Source organism: Prunus dulcis, chromosome 4 (genome assembly GCF_902201215.1).
Source record: "Prunus dulcis chromosome 4, ALMONDv2, whole genome shotgun sequence".
NCBI classification, from domain to species: Eukaryota; Viridiplantae; Streptophyta; class Magnoliopsida; order Rosales; family Rosaceae; genus Prunus; species Prunus dulcis.
The window spans coordinates 12,836,076-12,858,529 of record NC_047653.1 but is presented as its reverse complement, the minus strand read 5'-3'; the positions used below and the strand labels follow the sequence as shown (position 1 = coordinate 12,858,529).

Here is a 22,454-nt window from a genome sequence, read left to right as displayed (position 1 = left end):
ATTACAATGGCGACTTCATCATTTCAAGCCTTGCCAAAAAAAAAAAAAAAAAGAGAGTTTAAAAATTCAACATAAAACTTTGGGATCGTTTCTAACATTGATAAGAGAAACATCACTAGACTCAGAGTTCAACAACAACATATTTAGCATATTAATATTGCTTTCGTTTGTGGAGAAATAACAGGAATCATTGTGTAGAATTTTCCCAAAAATGATAGTCGACAAGCTAGCATCGTGAAAAAGGGAATGTTAAGAGGAGGCTTCCCTTAATTACTAAATTTGTGATTTGTGAGGAAGCTGATGTCCATTAACTACAAATTGGGTGATTAGTGTATGCATATTTGGGCATCAAAACAAGTTAGAATGCATAACAATGCCCCAAACTGGGAAAGCCACATGATGATATAAATAAGGCAAAACTAGTTGAAATTGACTTGGGTGTTTGGGCACTCAAATTTCACCGCATTCATATGACACTTTCAAGTTTGATAGGTATGCTTTGGCATTTAGGGAATAAAACCAATCATGCCAGGCTATAGGTACCCAATCATATGGCCCATATTAGCCTTTCCAATCATGGTCATAGTCTGTATAATTGGCAACTAGATACAGTGGTGCCTGGTGGAACCCAAGCAGCTGCTTCTGAATTTTCAACTTGCAAGTTGAAAAAAATGCAGGACACAACTTTTTTTTGGGTCTGAAAAATGCAGGACACAACTTAGTCGGTGCAATTTGCAATTTGCAACTTGCAAGTTTGATTAGCAAGCAAATATGTTCATTGAAAGTAAATTGGATATTTAACATTGTGCAAGCAAGCTGCCCAATAAGACATTCAAAGAGCCAAGTTCAAAACAACAGAGAAAGAGAGTGCGGTTAGGGTTTTTTTTTTCTTTCCGAAACTGAATTCATAATTTTATAAATAATATTTGTTGAAAAAAAAAAAATTACAGGAGGGTAGTTTAGTCCATTAAAATGGCTTTAGAGTTCATACAGTATACAATATTAGTGGATCCTCCTCATCATGTCCACATTATTACTTGTTTTGTTTGGTTGAAATTTCTTGTAGGGTTTCCTTTCCTTCCACAGAGGAACTTTATGGTTGTAATTACTCCCCTGCTCATGATGAGTTGGGTATGTGTCACATTAGCTTCATAATTACCCCTGCAAAGACTTGTCTTCTTCTTATATATAACTTTCCATTTTCTTCCATATTTTAGCTCTTTTCATGGAATCTAAATATAGAAGAAGGAAAAAGCGCAATATCTACAAAATATGGAAAATCTCGGGAGAATTTGAAAGGGTATGGTATGGTTATGCTTGGCCTCCAAGAAATAGAATAGAATACTTGGGAAACAAGTCGTACGAAAATATGATACTTATCCACACATCATACTAAAAAAAGAAAAAAACATTTTCTTTGCCATTGATTATTGTAAAAGGCAGAATAAAAAATTTGATTCTTTGCCATCCGCAACAAATACCTATACACATTAATGGCATTTATGATTTCCCATAGAAGCCACTGGCTTTTAAGAAAGCCTACAATTTTCCTTTTACTCTTCCTGTTCTTCAACAAAATTAAGAGTTTGTTTGAGAGTGATTATGAGATGTTTAAAATTATCTACGAGAAAAAGCACATTTAATGTGTTTTTTCACATAATCACTTTAAATTATTTTAATTCAGGTGCTTTCTCTCTAAAATTACTAAAAATCACCTAAAGTGATTATATGGTAATTCTCCATATAAATAATTATCCGCTTATCCAAAATTACTTCCAAATAAGCCCTAAAAAGAAAACAAGCAATTTTCTGATTTTCAATATTGCATATGGTGGTGAGTAATTTGAATTCAATGATTTGCTTTTTGTGAAAGTAAAAGCGCACCACAAGGACGGTTGACAATGGCTATCATGTATGTGCATTAATTTGTATTTTACATGGAAACCCACAAGGTGAGTAATTCAATTCCATATAAAATAAGAGGTCAAGGTTCCTTTGGAGTATGAAAGGCACCTACTCTTCCTTGCAAACAAGGGTCAGAAATATGATAATTAAAATATATACATATATATATATATATATCCCAAATGTGTGTTATGTATCTAAATTTGCCTTTTTATTTTATATTTACAAATTTACCCAATTAAAATATGGTAGAAATAAGAAAACTCAAAAAGAGAAGCTACAACAAAAATATTTTACAAAATTAGTGAAACACCCATTCCTAGACATGAAACTATAAATATACCCTACACTATTTAAAACATAGAAACACACCCAAAATAAACCCAAAAATCAACAATTGTATATTTTTTAATTTAATTAATAAGATGAAATATCTTTATTACCCTTTTTAGCATTAAATTAGTGTTGGGCTTGTGTTGGGCTTGTTTTAAGTTATCGTACCTATTATGCAAATGAAATATAGTTGTTAGCTTCCAGTAAATGGTATGAACAGTTGTTAAACTGTTCATACCTTGCTATTGAGTTGATTTCTATGACATAGTATTAACAAGGTACTTCCATGACATAGTATTAACAGATTTTTCAGAAATGGTATTAACAATGTTTTTGCAAAGGATATCGGATATCTTGCTGGGCTTTTTTGGGTTTTTTGTATGAAATGGTATTAACAATGTTTTTCTATGAAATGATATTAACATTGTACTTCTATGACATGATATTAACAATGTATTTCTATGACATGGTATTAACAATACACTTCTATGACATGGTATTAACAATGCACTTCGGGCTTGCTGGGCTTATTTTGGGTTTTTTTTGAGTTTTTTGTATTGGGCTTGTTTTAAGTTAATAAATGGCAGAGATGTAATTTATAGGAACTTCAACACTCATTTATTAGATAGTAAATGATTTTTGGGTGTGTTTCTAAAGTCTATTCCATATAGGGTTTTTTTATAATTTCATGTCCTATTTTGGGTATATTACTAAAGCTCCCAAAATATTTACCATTTGAATTTGAAATTTTCATTGTTAACCTAAATTGTGGAATCGAAATTTCAAAATTCTATCATTTATTTTGATTTTAATGTTAAAATTTAGAAAAATTAATTAAAATAGCCCTTCTTTATAATTTTTGTTCCAAAATAGCCACCCTTGCATTAGAGAGGCACTATGGGGACAAAATAGAGGGAACTATGGGGGGTAGTGGCTATTTTGAAACAAAAATTGTGAAAAATGGTTATTTTAGCACAGAACCCTAAGACTTAAGAACATTATAGTCCTTAAAGAGGATCTAGATTCAATTGATGTAGACATTGGTTTGTTCTTCACATATCAAAAATCACCAATTAAATTAACATCCTTAAATGCAAATAAATGTTGTTAGATGTAAAATTACAAATTGAGAATGAACCAACAAAAAAAAGGAAAAAAATCACTCGGGTGTTAGTTGGATTCGTCTATGTCTTTGGTGTGCTCCCAAGTAGTCTTGTGATCAAGTTCCTATGATACCGTGCGTGTGAGTTTTTCCCCCTCCTCATCTTAACTTTGGCAACCAAAAAAAAAAAATAATCCTAGCAAAAATGTAAATAAAAAAGAAAGAAAGAAAAGAAAAATGGGGTGAAAACCGTTTAGTTTGACAATAGTGAAGCAACAAGGAAGGCTAAAACGTGTAGAGGAGGGGAAGTTGGAGAAGTTGAGATGGAGTTGTTTTGGTTCAACGACGTGAGAGCCAATACAAATACTCGAAACCAAATCAAAACCCAACTTTGAAAGATGAGAGCATAGAGCACATAGCACCCAGAAAGAGTCGTAAACGAATAGTCTTTCAATTTCAATTTTTATTATTATTTCGTTTCATTTCATTCACCAAAAAATTAAAAACAAAGCAGAAAAAAAAAAACACGCAAAAAAACATTGCCATTATCCAATCTGTTTCTCTCTCTACAACTTTCTCTCTCCTCAGATCTCCCCCGGTTATCTGGCGATTTCTCGGCGGTTTTCCCTTCAGAAACTCTGAAAAATCTCTTCTTTAATCCTCTGTACAATAGTTTCCATTCCAATTCTACTATTATTATTTTCAAATTTCAAAAAAATCCCATTATTTTTTAATTTTTTCATTGTAGGAGTATTAAAAAAAACCTCATTCTTCAGAAAGATTGTATATTTTTTCATTGTGTTTTTTGATTTTAGCTTCTGGGTATTGAAGATAAGACTCTTTGGTGGACTTTGTTTGTTTCTGGAAGCAGTTACACAGCTCTAATTTTCTTTGTTTTTATTAACGAGACGTGGAATCAGAGGCAGAGGCCTTGTGTTTCCATTTGGTTCGATTTGAAGTTGGTTTTAATTTTTGGGTGTTTGTGAAATTTGGATGCTTTTTGTGTGTAAGAAGGAGATGGAGACACTTGGTACCTAGAGCTTGTGAATTTGGGGCTGTTTCTTATTTGGGTGGCTTTAAGTTCAAAGAGAAACAGCTCTGGGGTTATGATTCAGGCAGTCTTTGAAGAACCAGCAGTTTTCGTGATCTGGGTATTGGCTCGTTTGATCTCTCTGCTTCTGGGGATGAGGAATGATGGTGGCCAAAAGCAGCAGGGTGGTGTTCCTCGCCCCGCACGGACCAATAACTTCATTCCCAACTCGTTTCGTGCCATTTCAAGCTATTTGAGAATCGTTTCGTCTGGTGCTTCAACTGTTGCTCGGTCTGCAGCGTCGGTGGCTTCATCCATTGTTGATAGGGATGATGACACCAACCATGATCAGGTAGGAGTTGCTGTATTTTGGTTTCTATATTGAAATGTTTTAGCTTTCAGCACTGTGATATAAACTTAGTTCAAAAGTGTCTAATTCAGTTCTTTTAATGTGTGTAACTAACTGTAAGTGTCTAATCACATGATAGTGTAACCTACTATTGATGTTGCTACCTGTGTGGAGAGAGACAATTTAACTTTGCTATTATGGAAAGGTGGATATAAAAGCTGGATTTTGCGTGAATTGGTGACTTTTATAGTACAAACCGTCAAATGCAGATTGAATGTAGAATACCATGTTGAGTACTTTAGTTGCCAAAACTTTCAGCTATGGAGATTTTGTCTGAATATCTTGCATGTGAAACTTTTAACCTGAAAGAGAATGCAAAAGCTGTCTATGGATGACGAGAATTGTTTATGGAGTCGATTATTATTTCCACAAGTGAATGAAGATGGTGAAAGAAGTTTGATTTGGCTATTCTTGAGCATTATATTCAATTAGGACGATCTGGGTGTTTAGAGCAGAAGTTGCAACTCGTAGGAAGGGTGATTTATAGTGGTCGAGGTTGTTATGCATGCATGTTTTGCAAGATATGGTTCTTTGTCGACCACATTTTTGTGTGGAGAAATGTTGTCGTTTTCATGTCGGGATTAGTTCATAAGAAAGCGTTCCACGTGTGTTGAAGAAAGTGGCAGTTTGGGGTCATAGGTAGTTCAGATGGGGTATTGGCAACAGGCTATTTGATTTGTCGCTTGTCTGTGATGTCGGATAGCATAGGAGTTTTTAATCTGTCCAGTTTTGTAATCGAGACCTTACATGTGTTTTCTTCAAATCAATATTTGGATATACATAAGTGTTAGTGACGGTATGCTATTTCCTTTTGTCATATATGTGCTACACGATCCACCTGTTTTCTTCGAATCAATATTTAAATATACGTAAGCGTTAGTGACGGTATGCTATTTACTTTGTCATATATGTACTACACGTTCCATGTGTTTTGATTCCAAATGAGACATTAATTTCTATTTGTTTAAGCTCTTTTTATTACTATCAAGCATTGATTTGGAAAGATTTGGCTTAATTGTTGATCCTTGATTGCCTGACTTGAATTAGATCTTGCTTCCCATCAGGTGAAATAATATAAATAAAAAAGACGTTTTAGAGTATGTGATCCTTAATGAAGTTTGTTACAAGTGTGCATCATGATGTTCAGATTCAAGAGCAAAGCATATGGTGAAGCAATATAAGGATTCTTTGTTAGATTGGTGGTATAAGGAGGTTCCCATGTCATGTGCGACTTAGGTGCTATAGGAGGTACACATTCGGCTTAGCAATCTGAGTTTGTCCTTTAGATTATTATATGGAATTGCTAGAAATTACTTCAGGCATGGCAAGAAGAGGGCCTCGATTGTATGTTGTCTGTTGGGTTTTTAAAAGAGTCATAATCTAGTATGCTAAAAGTATGGGCTGTGGGGTTGTGCAAAATAAATGCGTGACATTATACTTGTCATGCAGTTGTTAAAAAAGAATATACTTTGCAACTTGCATTGACCTTTAGTGATTGGTTTTGTGGAACTTGTGATAATTTATAGTTAATTTAATTTCAATGTAGACTTGCTTTCATAGTCTGAATTGATGTAGGGGCTAGTATTATAGATACTAAGGACTCAATTGGTAGTAACATTTAGTGACGCATTTATTGCTCCCTATGCAAATGAATTTGGTAAAAATCAGAAATGCATCTGAAGTGATCATTCTTTTAACAGTAACTTTGATCAGGAAAACACTGTGCCGATATAGATAAGGTAATACCACTTTTGCAGCCAAACAGAGCCTCTATCTTTTTTTTTCAAACAAAAAAATTATATTAAAAAAACTTTGTGATGAGGACACACATTATGAATTGCTGGTTGCCTAGAAGTTCAATTCTTCAAACAAAAAAAAACAAAAAAAGCTTAAAAATTGACGGAGCTCTTGGAAACTATTATGGTGGAGATGATTTATATTATTCTCACCTGGTGTAACAATGATTCATTAGTGAAGGAGCTTTTGAACACTAAATTTATGTGTACTGTATTAAATCCAAAAAAATAATATTAATATAATTTTTGCTCCTTATTTTTGTGTATCGTTACTCTGAAAACAAGACAGAATTTCATAATGAAAATAGTTGGTGCTGGTAGCAGTGCCTTTATGAGTTTTTGACACCCAAATAGATAGTTATTTCACATCAAACATGCCTATGCGCTAGCACTTGGAAGGATCAATTGAGGTGCTCTTTTATTGTTAAGAAGTTTCATGATTCTATTATCTATTTAACAGTTTAGTAAGTCTTAGGCATGTTTAAAATCTTCGGACCAAAAAAATGATTATCTAAATGGACTCTTTAATTGATTGGAAAGTTAGCTTCGTAGATTCGTTTGTGTTTGGATTTTGTTAGAAGTTGTAAAAAGATATTTTGTTGAGAATATTAACCATTCAACATGGATACACGGATGCATATTTTCCATTTTGCATTCATGCTACTCTGTCAAGCTTTTCCTTCTCTTCCGCTCTCTCTCTCTTTTTTTTTTTTTTTTTTTTTTTTTTTTTTTTTTTTTTTTTTTTAATTTCTGAAAGAAAATTATATATGAGCAAAGAATTGGTGTTGATTGTGTACATTTAGATTAATGGCTCTTCATATTTTTGTTTTCTGTAAATTTCTTCCATTTGTTTTAAATTTGTTCGGTTATTCTGTATTTGATTTTTTTCACTGGACATGATCCTACTACTTTCTTTGTTCTGTTCATAAGCACTTGAGGTTAAAGGTTTTTTTGGTTTTTTTTTTTCTGGTGTCTTCAATATAATAGAGATTGGAGTTAACTTTTCATTTTCCTTTTGAAAAATAAAGGTGAACTGGGCTGGCTTTGACAAGTTAGAAGGTGAGGGAAATGTCACTCGGCAAGTTCTCCTGCTGGGTTACCGTTCTGGTTTCCAGGTTTGGGATGTTGAAGAATCTGATAATGTCCGTGACCTGGTTTCCAGATATGATGGCCCTGTCTCATTTATGCAAATGCTACCTAAACCAATAGCCTCAAAGAGATTGGAAGACAAGTTTGAAGAAAGCCGTCCATTGCTGGTAGTTTGTGCTGATGGGTCCATTTCTGTCGGCAATAATATACAGGATGGGATGGCCTCTCCTCGCAATGGTATTAGTGCAACCAGCCATGACACAATGAAGAGTAGTTTTGTGCCTACTGTTGTTCGGTTTTATTCCTTGAGATCTCAATCTTATGTTCATGTTCTAAAGTTTAGATCAGTTGTTTATTCTGTAAAGTGCAGTTCTCGAGTTGTTGCTATTTCTCAAGCAGCTCAGGTATACCTGATTGTGCAAAGTTTATCCAGTAATTCTTATATTCTGCTTAATCAGTGTTTGAGTATCTAGTCTTGTGTATTGCAGATACACTGTTTTGATTCCACAACATTGGAGAGGGAATATACCATTCTTACCAATCCCATAGTTGCGGGATTCCCTGGTTCTGGAGGTATAGGTTGTGGACCTCTTGCAGTAGGCAAGAGGTGGCTGGCTTATAGTGGAAGTCCTGTCGCTGTATCTACTTCCGGGCGTGTCAGTCCACAACATCTGGAACCTTCTGCAAGTTTTTCTGGATTTCCTTCAAATGGGAGCCTCGTTGCTCACTATGCAAAAGAATCAAGCAAGCAACTAGCTGCTGGGATTGTAACCCTTGGAGACATGGGATATAAGAAGCTCTCCCAGTACTGCTCTGAGCTTGTACCTGATAGTAATATTCCGCTTCATTCAGGGAATCCTGGCTGGAAAGGCAATGGAACTGTCAATGGCCAGTCAGCAGACATGGATAATGTTGGAATGGTACATATCTCAGTTGTTTTCACTTGTAGCTATATTTTCATTTCTTTTTGTATTCTGTTGGAGTACTATATTTAGTGAATTACCATTTGCTAACTTTGCATGAGAATATGCATCCGCTTGCGTGATAGAAAGTGTTTGGAAAATGTTCTTATACTTCATTATCGTGGAATGATATTTCTGCTGGTATGCATGGTATAAATCATGTGCATGATTTATCTAAGGGTAACTGAGTTGGAGCTATCTGATCCTTTCATATTCAATTATTTGGGTTCCCTGTGCTTATTATATTCTTTGGTTTGTCAGGTCATTGTCAGAGATATTGTCAGTAAAGTTGTTATTGCACAGTTTAGGGCCCACAAGAGTCCTATTTCTGCATTATGCTTTGATCGTAGTGGCACCCTTTTAGTGACTGCTTCGGTTCAGGGGCATAACATCAATGTTTTTAAAATAATGCCTGGAAACTCCTTTTCAACTGATGCTGCTGCATCTTATGTACATCTGTACAGGCTGCAACGTGGATTTACAAATGCAGTAAGATCTGTGCTCTTGTTCTCCATTCCTTCTTGGACATGCCATTTGTTGCAACTAGTATATGTTTGATATTAACTTTCCCCTTTCTTCATTTGCCAGATCATACAGGACATCAGTTTTAGTGATGACAGCAACTGGATCATGGTTAGTTCCTCTAGGGGGACAAGCCATCTGTTTGCTATAAATCCTTGGGGAGGATCAGTAAATCTTCCAACTGCTGATGCTGGTTTTACTACCAAAAATACAGGATTGGGTGTTACAACTAAATCAGCAGTTCGTTGGCCAGGTGTTCAAATGCCTAATCAGCAAAGCCTCTGCTCAGCTGGTCCCCCTGTTACACTTTCTGTTGTTAGTAGAATAAGAAATGGAAATAATAGTTGGAGAGGCACCGTAAGTGGTGCTGCAGCAGCTGCAACAGGGAAGATGAGTTCCCTTTCTGGGGCCATTGCTGCTTCTTTCCACAATTCCAAAGGCAATACTCATTATGTGGATTGCAGCTCTTTGAAGGCTAAGTACCACCTTTTGGTTTTTTCTCCTTCTGGTTCCATGATACAATATGCATTGCGAATCTCAAATGGTCCAGATTCGACAGCTGTGACCGGATTGAACACTGCTTATGAGTCAGGCCTGGAGGGTGATGCAAGATTAGCAGTTGAAGCTATTCAGAAATGGAATATATGTCAAAAACAAAATCGAAGAGAACGAGAGGATACTACTGACATATATGGTGAGAACGGAAATTTAGACAACAATAAGATATATCCTGAAGGGAAGAAAAAGGGAAACACCATTTATCCTGAAGCTTGGAGCACTATTACAAAAGCAAAGATCAGCCCTGAGGAGAAACATCAGTTGTATATTTCAGAAGCCGAACTGCAGATGCATGAAACTCAAAGTCCAGTGTGGGCAAAACCTGAGGTATTTGTTTTGAGTACTGGAAAATGCAAAATTGTGGCTTTGCTTGTATTCAGACGAATTCCTTATTTATGCTCTTTGCTCTTGTAAAATTGTTTGCCAGCTATACTTTCAGTCAATGATCGTGGAAGGTGTCAAAATGGATGATGAAACTGCTTCAGGTGGGGAAATTGAGATCGAAAGGATTCCAACTCGCATGATTGAAGCAAGGTCAAAGGATTTGGTCCCGGTTTTTGACTATCTTCAAACTCCCAGATTCCAACAAACAAGGTGAGGGGAACTTCTATGCATCCATTTATCTACCAGGTCCTGGTGATGCAAGCGATGCTTATATGTCACATGCTCTTTGTACTTCTTTCTGCAAGTTGCCTTTTTCATGTACACAACAGGGAGACATCCTATTAATGTATATGAATTACCATCTTTTCTTATTCAGGGTTGCTGCTATAGATAGCAATGTTAGCGGGATATCTGAAAATGGCAGGCTTTCATGCAGAAGCAGTTCAGGCTCTCTTGACACCATGACTGACAGTGGTGCTGGTGTGGCAGAACTTAGCAATGGCACCGAGGAAACTGAGTGGGGTGGTTCTCAGACGCCCATAGAAAGCAAGCGTTTTGTAAATAACAATGACAGCCAAAAGACAAAGACTCAGCTTGAGATTGTAAATAATAGGGAGAGGACCTTAAAAACGGAGGCCCAACTTAAGTTTGTAAATAGTAACATAGAAGGCATGGGAATGGAGAATCTATTCAGAGAGGAAGGTGATGAGCTTGATTAGAGGTAAGCCCCTTTTACTCCTGTAGATTTTTTCTAGATAAAATTTAGTGTGGGGATATTCATCAAATGTCTTCACTAAATGAAGCGAGTATGATTATATAGTTAGGGAGGTGCTTTAGAAAGAGACATCTAGCTATTTGAAATTGATGGCATTCATTTTCTCCCACTTGTTATTCAGTTGTTATGGTAAATCTATTACGCTGTAAGATGCTAATGCTTTATATATTTTTGCAATGTGTGTATGTCACAAATCCTCTCCCAAGGAAAAACAATCATCCAGCTTGGTATGTCATTTCCTTAAATGCTCAACACGCCGAGCATAAGAGAGCAAGGCACTTGCCTATATTTATCTACACTGGCATCTGCCATGGCAATGTTGATTTGTTGACTTGCTGTTGGTTTTTTTAGTCGAGTGTTTGAGACAAATAGTTTTACCATATTACTCCATCGGTATGCTTGTTGTGTGCTGTTCTAAGTCACCCTTTGTTTTCATTTTTTGTCTCAGATGTGCAGATATTCTTTGATTCTCCTGGGAGATTAACACTGTTAATAGTATGGGGTGGTCTGTAGAGAAAAGGAGCAACAGGGGGCTCTTACCGATGCGGAATTGTGGATACTCTGTTGTTGGGGTTTCATCTTCTGTTGACTATGTAAATAAAGTGACCATATAAATTTCCAATAATCAGTTATAATGTGTAAATAACAGTATGAAGTTTGTATGCTCTTTTCAGTCTCTCCTTTTTATTCTGCCAGATTTGAATTATCCTGCCCACTTTCTTGTGTGTTTTACTTCTGCTTTGAAATGGGACGGTTCTGGTCTGGTAAGGTTTGCAAATTATCCCAAATAATTCTGGATTGATTCGGCATTCTCAGCATTCTCAGAATAAACGTATGACAACAAAAGGATGGGACAGTTTCTCCCACTATAAAACCCAAGATTGAGACAACAATGTCCTTTGCAGATTTTTTGGTATATTGGGTGCCAGATGCTTTAGATTCACAAGCAAGAAACTGAGAAATTAAAGGATGCACAGACAAAAATTATCTGAAGAAACTTATGAAGAGTTGTCCATTTGAAGTTGACTATTCGTGCAATAATTTTGTCACTGTTTGAGAAATCTTTCCTTTGCTCACTGGGTCCATCAAGAGGGGCCATAGCTGACCATATTCCCACTTGTCCATTCATACCTAGATTTTTTTCTTGGATATCATTGTCAATTATTCGGTATGGGTTTTGGGCCACTCGTCCATGCTAAGGTTATATCTCCTTTGTCACATATTCAACAATTTTGGATTTGGATTATGTGATATTCTGAAAAGAGGGGCTGACCCTTGAGCGCTTCTATAATGAGGGGCTATGTTGAGGGATTACAATAAGGGGCTTCAATCCAACAGTCCAATAATAACTTTACACTGGATCGAACAGCTATTAAGGACCCACTCATTATAACCCCTTACAAAAACCCCTCATTCTAGCCTGGGGGTGAGCGAGAAATACAGTATGAGTCAGTATGGACCCTTTTTTTCTGATTTTTTTTTTGTTTTTTTTTTGGAATTCCAGCCATTGAGGAGGAGGGCACTTTTCCAGGGATTCGAACGGGTGACCAATGGGAGGAAGGGGGAGGGACCTCACCATTGAGGTAAACCCCTCGATCTGATTTTCTGAATTTGACAAAAAGATTCTGAAATTTAGTTATGTATTTGATTTAATTTTTGAAAAGAAACACACTTCTTTTATCATCTCAAGAAAGTATGTGGACGAGGAGTTTGCATCTGAAACAAAACAACTCTACAGCCAAAGTTAAAACACAACCCACATCACCAAAGCTAAAACAAAGAGAATATGACTTGTGTAGAGCAACTAATAAGTACAAACAAGGAGATGAATTCCATGAACTGTCTCTGGAACTTCTCCTTGGACTTGCTCGCCATTGTGTACGTAGCCTCACACCTTCAGGCCTACAAACAAGAAAGATGATTTCAGAATACCATAAGAATCAGACAAAGACTATATTTATTGTATACCAACTTGTGTACATGAGAGACACAGATGAAAACTTCAACTCAAAAATTCAAACAACAAAATTATATCATGAGACAACTTAACTTACCTATCTAATCCTCTGTTGCTTGGAATCGTTGCTGAAGACTGATCTTATCTGCATCATTTCGCCATCGAAGACTATTCCACCAATTTAAATCTCCTCTAATTTGTTTAATAGTTAGCGCATCGCATGCTGTGAAGGGAAGCTTCCCTAGCCTGGGGCAATTGCTCACCTCAATCCTCTCCAAAGCTGATCCTTCCATTTCCCTTGAACAAACGGTCCTCAAAGTTTCCATATCCCTGAGTTCTATGGTTTTCAGCTTTGGAAGCGTTTCGTAGTAATTTTCTGCGATCAATTGCTTCATCCTCCTGCAGTCACTTACCTTTATTTCTTCGATGTTTTGAACCAGCCGAAGTAAAGCAAAGGATATGAGTTTCTTTAGCCTTCCACATCCCACCACTTTAATGGTCTTTAAGTTTCCAAGGCATCCTCTGCGAACTATTCCATCCACCATGGTTGCTAAGTTGTCTAGGCGACTGAGAGTTAAATGCTCCAGATTTGTTAATGTGCTCCTAAGATTTTGTTCGCCAATTAACAAACTAGTTATGCAGCCACAATTTGATATGGTGAGTGACTTCAAGTTTGGCAGGCCACATGAACTCTTTCTGGCAACTATATCAGACAAACTACTCATACCTCCACACGAGACAAGGTCCAGGGCACTAGCACTGCACAGTAGCTCCTCGAGGCCTCGTTTCAAGAGGTCAACCCCTCTAAGGATGACTCTTTTCTCATCATGTTGAGTTGGTAAATTCGTATCGCAGCTCCTTGTACCAATCCGTATGGTGTACTCCTTCAATCTCCCAAACCATGGGCCAGCATAGTCCAAGGCAACACAATCAACTGTGTCTAGCCTTATATGAAGAACTGAAAGTTGACGCAATGATAATAATTCATCAAATGCCGCTCCTTCTACATTGCGTTTCACATCCCACTTATAAGCACTGAAAGACATGTCTAAGACCTCAAGACTAGATAATCCTGATATGCTTCCCTCCATGATGATTTCTAAGTGGTGTGTGCGTGACAAGTTTAGATCTCTCAGATGAATTAACTTTCCCATATCCTTTGGAAGTTCTCTTATTCGAGTGCCACAGAGATCAAGCACTTGGAGTTTATAAAGACCTCCAAGTGGGGGTAGATTTTCTAGAGAACGACAGTCTCTTAAGAGAAGAGTGTGTAGCTCCCTTAGATGAAGAAGAGAAGAAGGCAAGGAAGTTATTTGAGTGCTACTTAAATTCAAGAATTTTAGTACTCTAACCTCTCGAAAGAAACCGTCGGGGATTTTATTTAGAGGATTACATTGAAGGAACAGCACAGTTAGATTTGAGGCCCCCAGCAACCGAGTTGGCAAACTCGTTATAGATTTATTCATAAATGAAACTCTTCTGAAGGATGTTTGAAGCTTTTCTAGCATTCCTTGCAATGAACTGCTGAAAAACCCAGTTTCTTTCTCATTTGAGGATATCCATATGGCTACTTCCCTCAATACACTGTGCATCTTTACAGTGCCAATACCTTCACCCTGTTCTAACATGCAAGAATCCTTCAAATATTCAAGTTTTGCAATCCCATCATTGAATGACTCCTCTAAAGTTTGACGTTCACCGATCAATCCTTCGGCCATCCAGCAATATATTAGTTCCCTTGTTTTAATTAAGAAATTTTCTGGGTACAACGAACAAGATAAGAAGCACCACTTAAAAATCTTACTTGGCAGTGAATTATAACTCAGTTTCAATCGCAGATATACCTTGTCGAAGCTCCCGTAATGTGGTTCTGAATGCTTCAGTTGCCAGAGTGCATTCTGCCATAGCTGAATCATTGTTTTGTCCCTCATGGACTTCCCCATCGTCTCGATTGCCAGAGGTAAACCACCACATTCCCTTGCAATTTCTCTTGCTAGAGGATTTATGTCTTCTGACTCCACTACGTTTCCTGCATTTTGTGCAAATAAATTCCAAGCCTCTTCTTCATTCAGAAGTTCCATCCTTATTTCTTTATCAGTCATCATTTCCCTACACACGCCAAGTGATCGAGTTGTCAAAATGATCTTACAATTTGCTTGGTCATCACCTTGTGGTATCCCCACGATGTCCAGATCAATTTTCTCCCAAACATCATCAAGAATGAGCAGGAACCTGCAGTAGAAATAGCATTGAGCTTGGCCATCATGAATTAGGAAACCAAATTCTGTAACTGACTTTAACAGTAACATAACATTAAGACAGATAATATAATCAAGACCAAAATTGAAGTTAAATTGAACTTGAAAAGATAGAAGTGTAAGAAAAATCATGCTCGGATCAGAAAATTAACATAACCTTTTTCCTGACTTCAATACTCGATGTAGTTTACCAGCCCTTCGCTCTGTGCTCTCTTCTGCATTCAGTGCTAAATTCAATCTCTCAGCAACTCGAGATTGAACCTTTTTCATATCAAGGTCATTCGACACAGGGACCCAGATGACCATATCAAAGAACTCTGAGGCAGAAGACTCAAGCCGATTGTTCAAGGTTTTTACTAGTGTAGTTTTCCCAGAACCTCCCATTCCATAAACCGCAATCCTTGTGATTCCTTTATCAGCCAAAAGTTCCATAAGCTGATTTAGCTTCTCTGGGGCTTTCTGACCAACAAGAGAAGGTGCCGGAATATGTTCAACACGTATATCACTTAGCTTCCTATCTTCCATAGGTGGAAGATCACATGATTCCTTGATTAGTTGTTTCACCTCATCACACTTCTTTGCTGCACTTTTGCTAAGCTGGTACTTCTGGCGCATGTTAGAATCAAGAAAACACCCCTGGTCAATGGAAGCATCAAGGGGATCTGCCTCCAAAAGTAGCCGAGCTTTTTGTTCAATCTCCTCAACCTCTTGCTTGATCTTGTCAACCATTTTAAGCCACTCCTTAACTTGCCCTGGGGGGTGCTTACCTTCTATCTTTGCTATATCAATATCTTCTGTTATATCATTTTCTCGGCAGATGAGCTTTTGTAGTTCCTCCCTCAAAGTTTGGATGTTTTTCTGGAAATTTTTCAGGGTGGCAAACAGTGACAACACGGTGTTGGCTAAACATCTACCAACTTCAACAATGAAAGCACCCAAGGTTTCCATGGTACACAACAAAGGCCAAAGTAAGGGTTGGGAGTAAGAACACTAGTGTAGCTATGGGCTCAGTAGTCGTTTTGAAATTACGAAGTCATAGTTATGCATCATATGGTCTTATAAAGTCCTTTTGTTTTGTCCAGAAGCTATTAACAGTCTCAGAATACTAGGAATGAGAAATGTAAAGGAAATGAAAATCACCGATAGACCAATGCCGAGCCAGAGAAGGAGAGAGCTAGCACAAGAACAAGAACCGGAAAAATAATATTTTATCTAACATAAAATCCAAATGGGAAGGTGTCTGTAAATTTCCTAGTTGGCTTCATTAACTTTCCTTAGTTATTGCCTTCAATATATGAAGAAATCCTTGATATACTCATCCCTACGTAGCTGTAGTGATCTCACACATTCCTCATGAAATTGTCTATATTATATTATCCAGGTCCAATTGAAAATGTTGCCTTCAAGACCATACTATAAGGAGTGTGTGATGTGATGTGAGTTTCTGAGATTGTGGTAGAATCATCAGGAGTGCATATGGATTGAAACTTACGCAGATGCATTTCTAACAATACCAAAATTTCAGGAGGGCATGTAGATGGAAAATTAGGCAGATGCATTTCTCGGATATGACAGAGCCATCATATTTCTGGTTGTTAAAATTTGCAGCTACAAAGCACAAGGTGACACTAGCTGTGGGAGCGATTTTCGTCCCACGAGAATACTCGCTTAAGATTCCTTCGTCTTCTTCGCTTCTCTTTCTCCCTACAAAACAAATCGGAGTAAAAGGACCACACTCGGGGGTGTTGGCCAAAGGCCCTCCGATGCTTAAGTTAGGTAGGGTGTTTGTAGGAAAACCGGGTGGCCGAAGCCTTGTGTGAGAGAGAGAAAGAATATGGCGGCTAGGGTTTGTGAGGGATAATTTCTGCAGAGTTTTAGTAGGAATTTAGACGTACCTCAACTCTTTGTGTAGTCATCTATTTATAGGTGGCTCGAAGGCTAGGATTTCAGAAGAATAATTCCGTAGCTGGAAAGGAATCCTGATTGGCTGAGGTTGGTGTAATTAGGGATTTGATTTAAATCAAATTCCTAATTAAGGTAAGAATCAAATACATCCCATTTAAATAAAATAATCTCCCAATTAATTTAGGTAACTCCCAATTAGGTTAGGTAACTCCCAATTAGGTCAAATAATTCCCAAATTGATTGGCCTAATTATTTGACCTAATGCGAAATATTTGCTTTCACAAATGCCCCACCAGCTTCTGCATGGCACGTTGTGACATGGAGGAGGTGTGAATTAATTGTTGGGTTGTCCAGCTGTAATTGGCGTCCTTCTATGACTTTGGCTCCTGCGTGGAGGAGGTTTTTGACTTGCTAATTTTCTGAAATTGGACTCCCAGTCGGAATGGGCTTGGGATTCCTTCTAGGTCAGGGAACCCCAGTCGTTTTAAATATGAGGCTCTTCCTTGCTTGTCTTCAAATTGTAAGAAACACTTCCCATATTTTTGTTAGAGAGAGGTTCTTTGAAAAATCGCTTGCTTGTCAAGGAGGAGAGAGTGCATCCCTAGGTAAATTGATTCGAGCTAAAAAAATATATATACTTTTATATATATATATATATATTTATATGTGTGTGTATTTTGTTTTCTTGGCTGTGGGTCCAGCGTGGTGAACTTTTGGCAGCAAAGAGTGAGGCGCAACCTGGGTCTGTGTGGAGTGAGCCTGGTGCTGGAGACATGCATGAGGGCTAGCCTTGCTTTGGACTAGGGCTGCGCTCTTAGGCTCGAGCTGGCATGCGAAGGAATGGGCCATGCCCGTTGGGCGTCGCTGCTGGGCCACGCAAACAGCTGTGTGCGTCATGGGCTGGAGGCTGGAGGAAGCAAAGCAGGCCTGGGTTGGAGGCGCGAGCTGGGCCGAGTGTGCTGTGGGCCAAGTGGGCTCAAGCTGGCATGAGCTGGACTCCTCTGCAGATTGGGTTGCAACTTGCTAGACCCACTTTTCTTTTTTTTGTTTTTTGTTTTTGGTTTTCTTGAGCCACGAACTAGGAATTTTAACTTGCAATTTTCTTTGTTATTTTTTTGTAGCTGCTCAATGACCATGTCTTCTAAAGGAATGAGCCGATCACCAAGCTTGCAAGGGCCTTTGTACCTGTGGGGTGGCTTCCAAGTACCCAAAGAGAGGTTCGTGGAAAATTTGCACAGTGTCACCACTGAGGCCCAGTTCAAAACATGGTGTGCACTTTTTGACTCCTCCATTCCCAAGGACGTGCATGTTAAGTTGGCGGAGCCCTCGTCCGACAACGTACCTCGTGTGGATCCGAACAACCTAGGCGCAAGGATTATCACGTTCCGTCCCTTCTATTTCTCGTTGGGATTCACATTTTCGTTGTCAAAATTTTTCAGGGATGTGCTTTGCGCCATGGAGTATGCCCTGAGCCAGTATACTCCGAATGTTTATCGAGCTGTCATAAATTTGAGCCGCTTCTTCCAACTAGGTCTGATCGTGCAAGAATTCTTCTACTTTTTCTAGGTGAGACGCTTCGAGAAGTATGCCCAAGTTTGCGTGTGCAAAGCCAAGTTATTTGATAGTCTGAATTTAGGCGATCATGTGTAGAGCAAGGATATGCTGGAAGTCACTGGCAGATGGGAAGGGGAGGTTGGCGACTATCCGCTCGTTCCTCTCACATACTCTGATGGTAAGTTGCATCCCTTTGGTCTGCTACAGTTACCAGGGAATGTTCTTGCTATGTGTTTGACTGACTTTTGTCTTCTACTTGCAGAGAATGTCATTCGTAAGAAGCTCGTTCTCGACCCGAACATGACCAAGGTTCTACAGGCTTTGAACATTCCCGTCCAGTTTTGTGAATGGCGTTGGTTGCTAAGCGAACATCGGAAGAAGGTCCACAGCCTACCCCCTACTGAAGATATTGAAAGGTGGAAGCTGCATGGCTCGGACCTAAGTGACCTGCTAGTCGAGCAAGAGGAGTCATCGATCGAGTCCCCCGAGGATAGGAAGGCGAGCAGTATACTCGTCCGCGATGAAGCCGCAGTCTCACGATTTAGGGATACGTCTCCACAGCGAAGGCAGCCGAGATCCTCTTTTGCCACAAGCAAGTTCCTCAAATGGGGTCTTGTCTGCTGAGAAGGTCCATATTTGAGTTGTTAATGCGTCGTCTGCTGGGATCAAGTGCCTCGTCAGCTCGAACAGTAAGAAGGCCAATGACATGCAGGAGGTCCGGGATATTCTGCTCAAGTCTCAGCCCGTACTGCCCAAAACCCGTGATCTACCTTGTAAGGAGGCCGCTGAGAAGGTTTGGGTCGTCTGCGCCGATATGGGGATCAAACTAAGAGGACTATACCTCTGCCTAGCAACTATGACTCATCTGCGGGGCCACAAACAATCAAGTGCGGAGCTGACTCAATGTTGCAAGTTTCAGCCAAGAGAGAGCGAAGAGTCCTTTAGTTGCGCGAACTGCCGGTCGGGGAATTGGTGATAACTCTACTGGGTGTAAGCCCGTGTCTGATCTGCTGAAAACAGGCTTTCTGTCAAGTCCATCTGCTTGTGCTAAGCTAGTTGGCCACGTGTATCGAGCTGGTGACCTTGGTGCCTTCTCAAGCCTTCCCTTAGATAAGCAAGAAGAAGCTGCCATGTATCATCTTCAAAAAGAGGTGATTTTTGCCATTGGGTCCATGCAGAACTCGCGTGATGTTGCCCCATCTTCTGCCCTGCCTGACAAGCTGGTGAAGAAGAATGCTGACCTGACTGATAAGCTCTCGAATGAGCGAATTCGCCATGATGCGAGGATTTTCGAGATGAATGAGAGTATATCCGCGCTCAAGAGTTCTGTTGGCCAAAAAGATGGTGAGCTCAAGTCTCTTATGGCTACTTTGCTTGAACTCAAGGAAGCCTACTTTTGCCTCGAACGTAAGCATGCTGCTCTGGCCCAGGATCTTGACAAGCTGCTGGCCAAGTTTGACACCCATGTGGAAGCCATGAAGGTGTCTAAGCACGAGATTGCTGCTAATGCATACAAGCTGGGATACTTGGATTGCCAGAACGGTGCTTCTCCTTGCTACCCTCTCGAAGATAATGATGGTAGGCAATTCTGTCTTGACCTGCCCCCTTCCTAGAGTGAGCAGATCAATGTTGTGGATGCAGAAGTAGTTGAAGAGCAGATAGCATATGAAGCTGCAATGGAGGAAGACAACGCCCAAGGTGGCGCAGCTAATGAGGCTAGGGCAAATGCGAAGAAGCAGGCAGCTGAGGCAGTTGAGCAGATGGTGCTAGTTGAGCAGTGTGAGACTGTTGCCAGCGCAATTGAGGATGTGATTGGCTAAAGGTCATCTACTGAAGTCCCCTAATAGATGTAGTTCATTTTTGCTATTTTTAAACTTTGTAATTTTCTTTCAATAAGTGGTCTTTGGTTGACCACCTTATTTCTTGTTGAACTTGGTTGGTTGGCCGTTTTGCTATGCAATTTTCAGTTGTCCTTTAAACTTCAATTCTTACCGTATCTTGTAAGTGTATGTCTGGAGACATAGCACTTGAAAGAGACTCCATTGAGTTTGTACTCGTGAAGTAGCTTGCCTACAATGGAGGTAGGGTTTGTCACCTGTATGCGTATATTAGGGACATAACGCGAAAAAAAAAAACGCACTAGATATTCTACAAGATTCATGACTTTCAATAGCACACCCAGAGAAGTTTCCCACGGAATAGAACTTGAAGCTCACCCCGACAGATGGAGCATTGTTGAATGACCCAACTAAGTACAGAAGATTGGTTGGAAGACTGATTTATCTTACTCTCACGAGACCTGATATAGTTTATTCTGTTCGGACACTAAGTCAATTCATGCATGAGCCTCGAAAACCACATTGGGATGCTGCCATACAAATCCTCAAAAATGTCAAAGGTACTCTTGGTTAAGGTATGTTATTCTCTGCTACCAACAATCTTGCCTTAAGAGCATTTTGTGATTCAGAATTGGGTGGTTGTCGTGCCACAAGAAGGCAGTTACAGGTTATTGTGTTTTTCTTGGAAATTCTCTCATATCATGGAAATCCAAGAAACAAGCCAATATTTCTAGATCATCAGCAAAAGCCGAATATCGAGCTATAGCAAATACATGCTTGGAGTTAACTTGGTTGCGATACATATTGCAAGATTTAAGAGTTCTACAATTAGCTCCTACACCATTATACTGTGATAATCAAGTCGCTTTCTATATTGTGGCGAATCCTGTTTTTCATGAACGTACAAAGCACATTGAAATAAACTATCACATAGTTCGAGAAAAATTGCAAGCTAGAGTAATTAGCCCATCGCACGTATCTACACACTTCCAGTTGGCTTTGGGGAACGATCAATATGTGATATTATGTAACAAGTTGGGACTTCATGATATTCACTCTCCAACTTGAGGGGGGGTATTAGAATTATATTGTAATATATCTAGTTTCCTAGAATAGATTAGTCAAATCCCACAAATAGTGGATCACGATTATTTAACCTTAGAAGGTTGACGCACTAGAGCTTCTCTCATGTATATATACCTTGTACGAATTGCTTATTGAATATATAACAAAGTATTCAGCAAAATATTCTCTTGTTTATTTTCTTAAGAGCCTCCAAAAGTAGGCGCACTTCACGTTCCATCTGCTTGGTCTTCTCAAGCCACTCCTTAACTTCAACACCCAATAATCGGACAAAGGACTCCTAATGGTTTTCTATAATTTAGCGCTGCTTTGTTTTATGTATAGTTTAAACTTTTAATTAACGCTAACTATTTTTTTATTACTTCTTATAGAGATGGACCAATTATATTGAATTAAAAAATAATTATAGTATTTATGACTCCTTAAACTATGAAGTATGATTGGAGTTAAAATTTTGTAGAGAGTTCCTAAAATAACTTTTGTCTGTTTTTAGTTAAATTTTAACTGAAAAATAGAAAGCATAATTATAGATGCCCTTAGAAATACATGAGCAAAGTGAAGAGAATGAAAATTATCGATGGACCAATGGAGAGATAGAGGAAAGGAGGAAAACAAGAACAAGAGTAGGAAAAGGATATATTTTTTTAATATTGTAACATCTAAATTCTAACATAAAATTGCAAATACGCGGAATGTGTCATTTAAAAATTTCTTAGTTTTCCACTCCAATATGTGAGGGATGTCTTTGATCCTCATAATATTTAACCAGGACAATTCACATGTCCAATCCACCTGTATACTCGAAGGTGTGGGGTTTTATGTAAAAAGGCCTTATGCTATTAATAGTGGAATCATTCACTATACGTTGTATTTTATTTTGTTAAGTTTTCAATGTGAACTTCATATTCTTCAACACCCAATAATCAGACAAAGCTCAAAATAGAAAATATATAAAATTTCTAACAATTAGAGGATCACCAGAAGAAAACAAGGT

At 38.5% G+C, this 22,454-nt stretch overlaps 2 protein-coding genes across 2 annotated transcripts; one reads left to right on the top strand and one right to left on the bottom strand.

Moving 5' to 3' along the window:
• The first annotated feature begins 3,658 nt into the window (after positions 1-3,658).
• LOC117624231 (autophagy-related protein 18f) lies at positions 3,659-11,571 on the top strand. Its single transcript, XM_034355377.1, has 8 exons — positions 3,659-4,722; positions 7,604-8,068; positions 8,153-8,584; positions 8,888-9,115; positions 9,215-10,033; positions 10,134-10,300; positions 10,467-10,811; positions 11,314-11,571. The coding sequence occupies exons 1-7, from the start codon at positions 4,447-4,449 to the stop codon at positions 10,807-10,809; spliced, it is 2,730 nt and encodes a 909-aa protein (XP_034211268.1). The 5' UTR covers positions 3,659-4,446; the 3' UTR covers positions 10,810-10,811; positions 11,314-11,571.
• Positions 11,572-12,923: 1,352 nt separating this feature from the next.
• Positions 12,924-16,028, bottom strand: LOC117625397 (disease resistance protein At4g27190-like). Its single transcript, XM_034356954.1, has 2 exons — positions 15,238-16,028; positions 12,924-15,054 (listed from the first exon to the last, which is right to left on the bottom strand). The coding sequence occupies exons 1-2, from the start codon at positions 16,026-16,028 to the stop codon at positions 12,924-12,926; spliced, it is 2,922 nt and encodes a 973-aa protein (XP_034212845.1).
• Between the last annotated feature and the right edge of the window lie 6,426 nt (positions 16,029-22,454).

Coding starts and splice junctions, on each gene's coding strand:
- LOC117624231 (XM_034355377.1), top strand. CDS start 4,447: ATGATTCAGGCAGTCTTTGAAGAACCAGCAGTTTTCGTGATCTGGGTA. Junction 4,723..7,603: donor ATGACACCAACCATGATCAG/GTAGGAGTTGCT, acceptor TGAAAAATAAAG/GTGAACTGGGCTGGCTTTGA. Junction 8,069..8,152: donor CTATTTCTCAAGCAGCTCAG/GTATACCTGATT, acceptor TGTGTATTGCAG/ATACACTGTTTTGATTCCAC.
- LOC117625397 (XM_034356954.1), bottom strand. CDS start 16,028: ATGGAAACCTTGGGTGCTTTCATTGTTGAAGTTGGTAGATGTTTAGCC. Junction 15,055..15,237: donor GTATTGAAGTCAGGAAAAAG/GTTATGTTAATT, acceptor TTTCTACTGCAG/GTTCCTGCTCATTCTTGATG.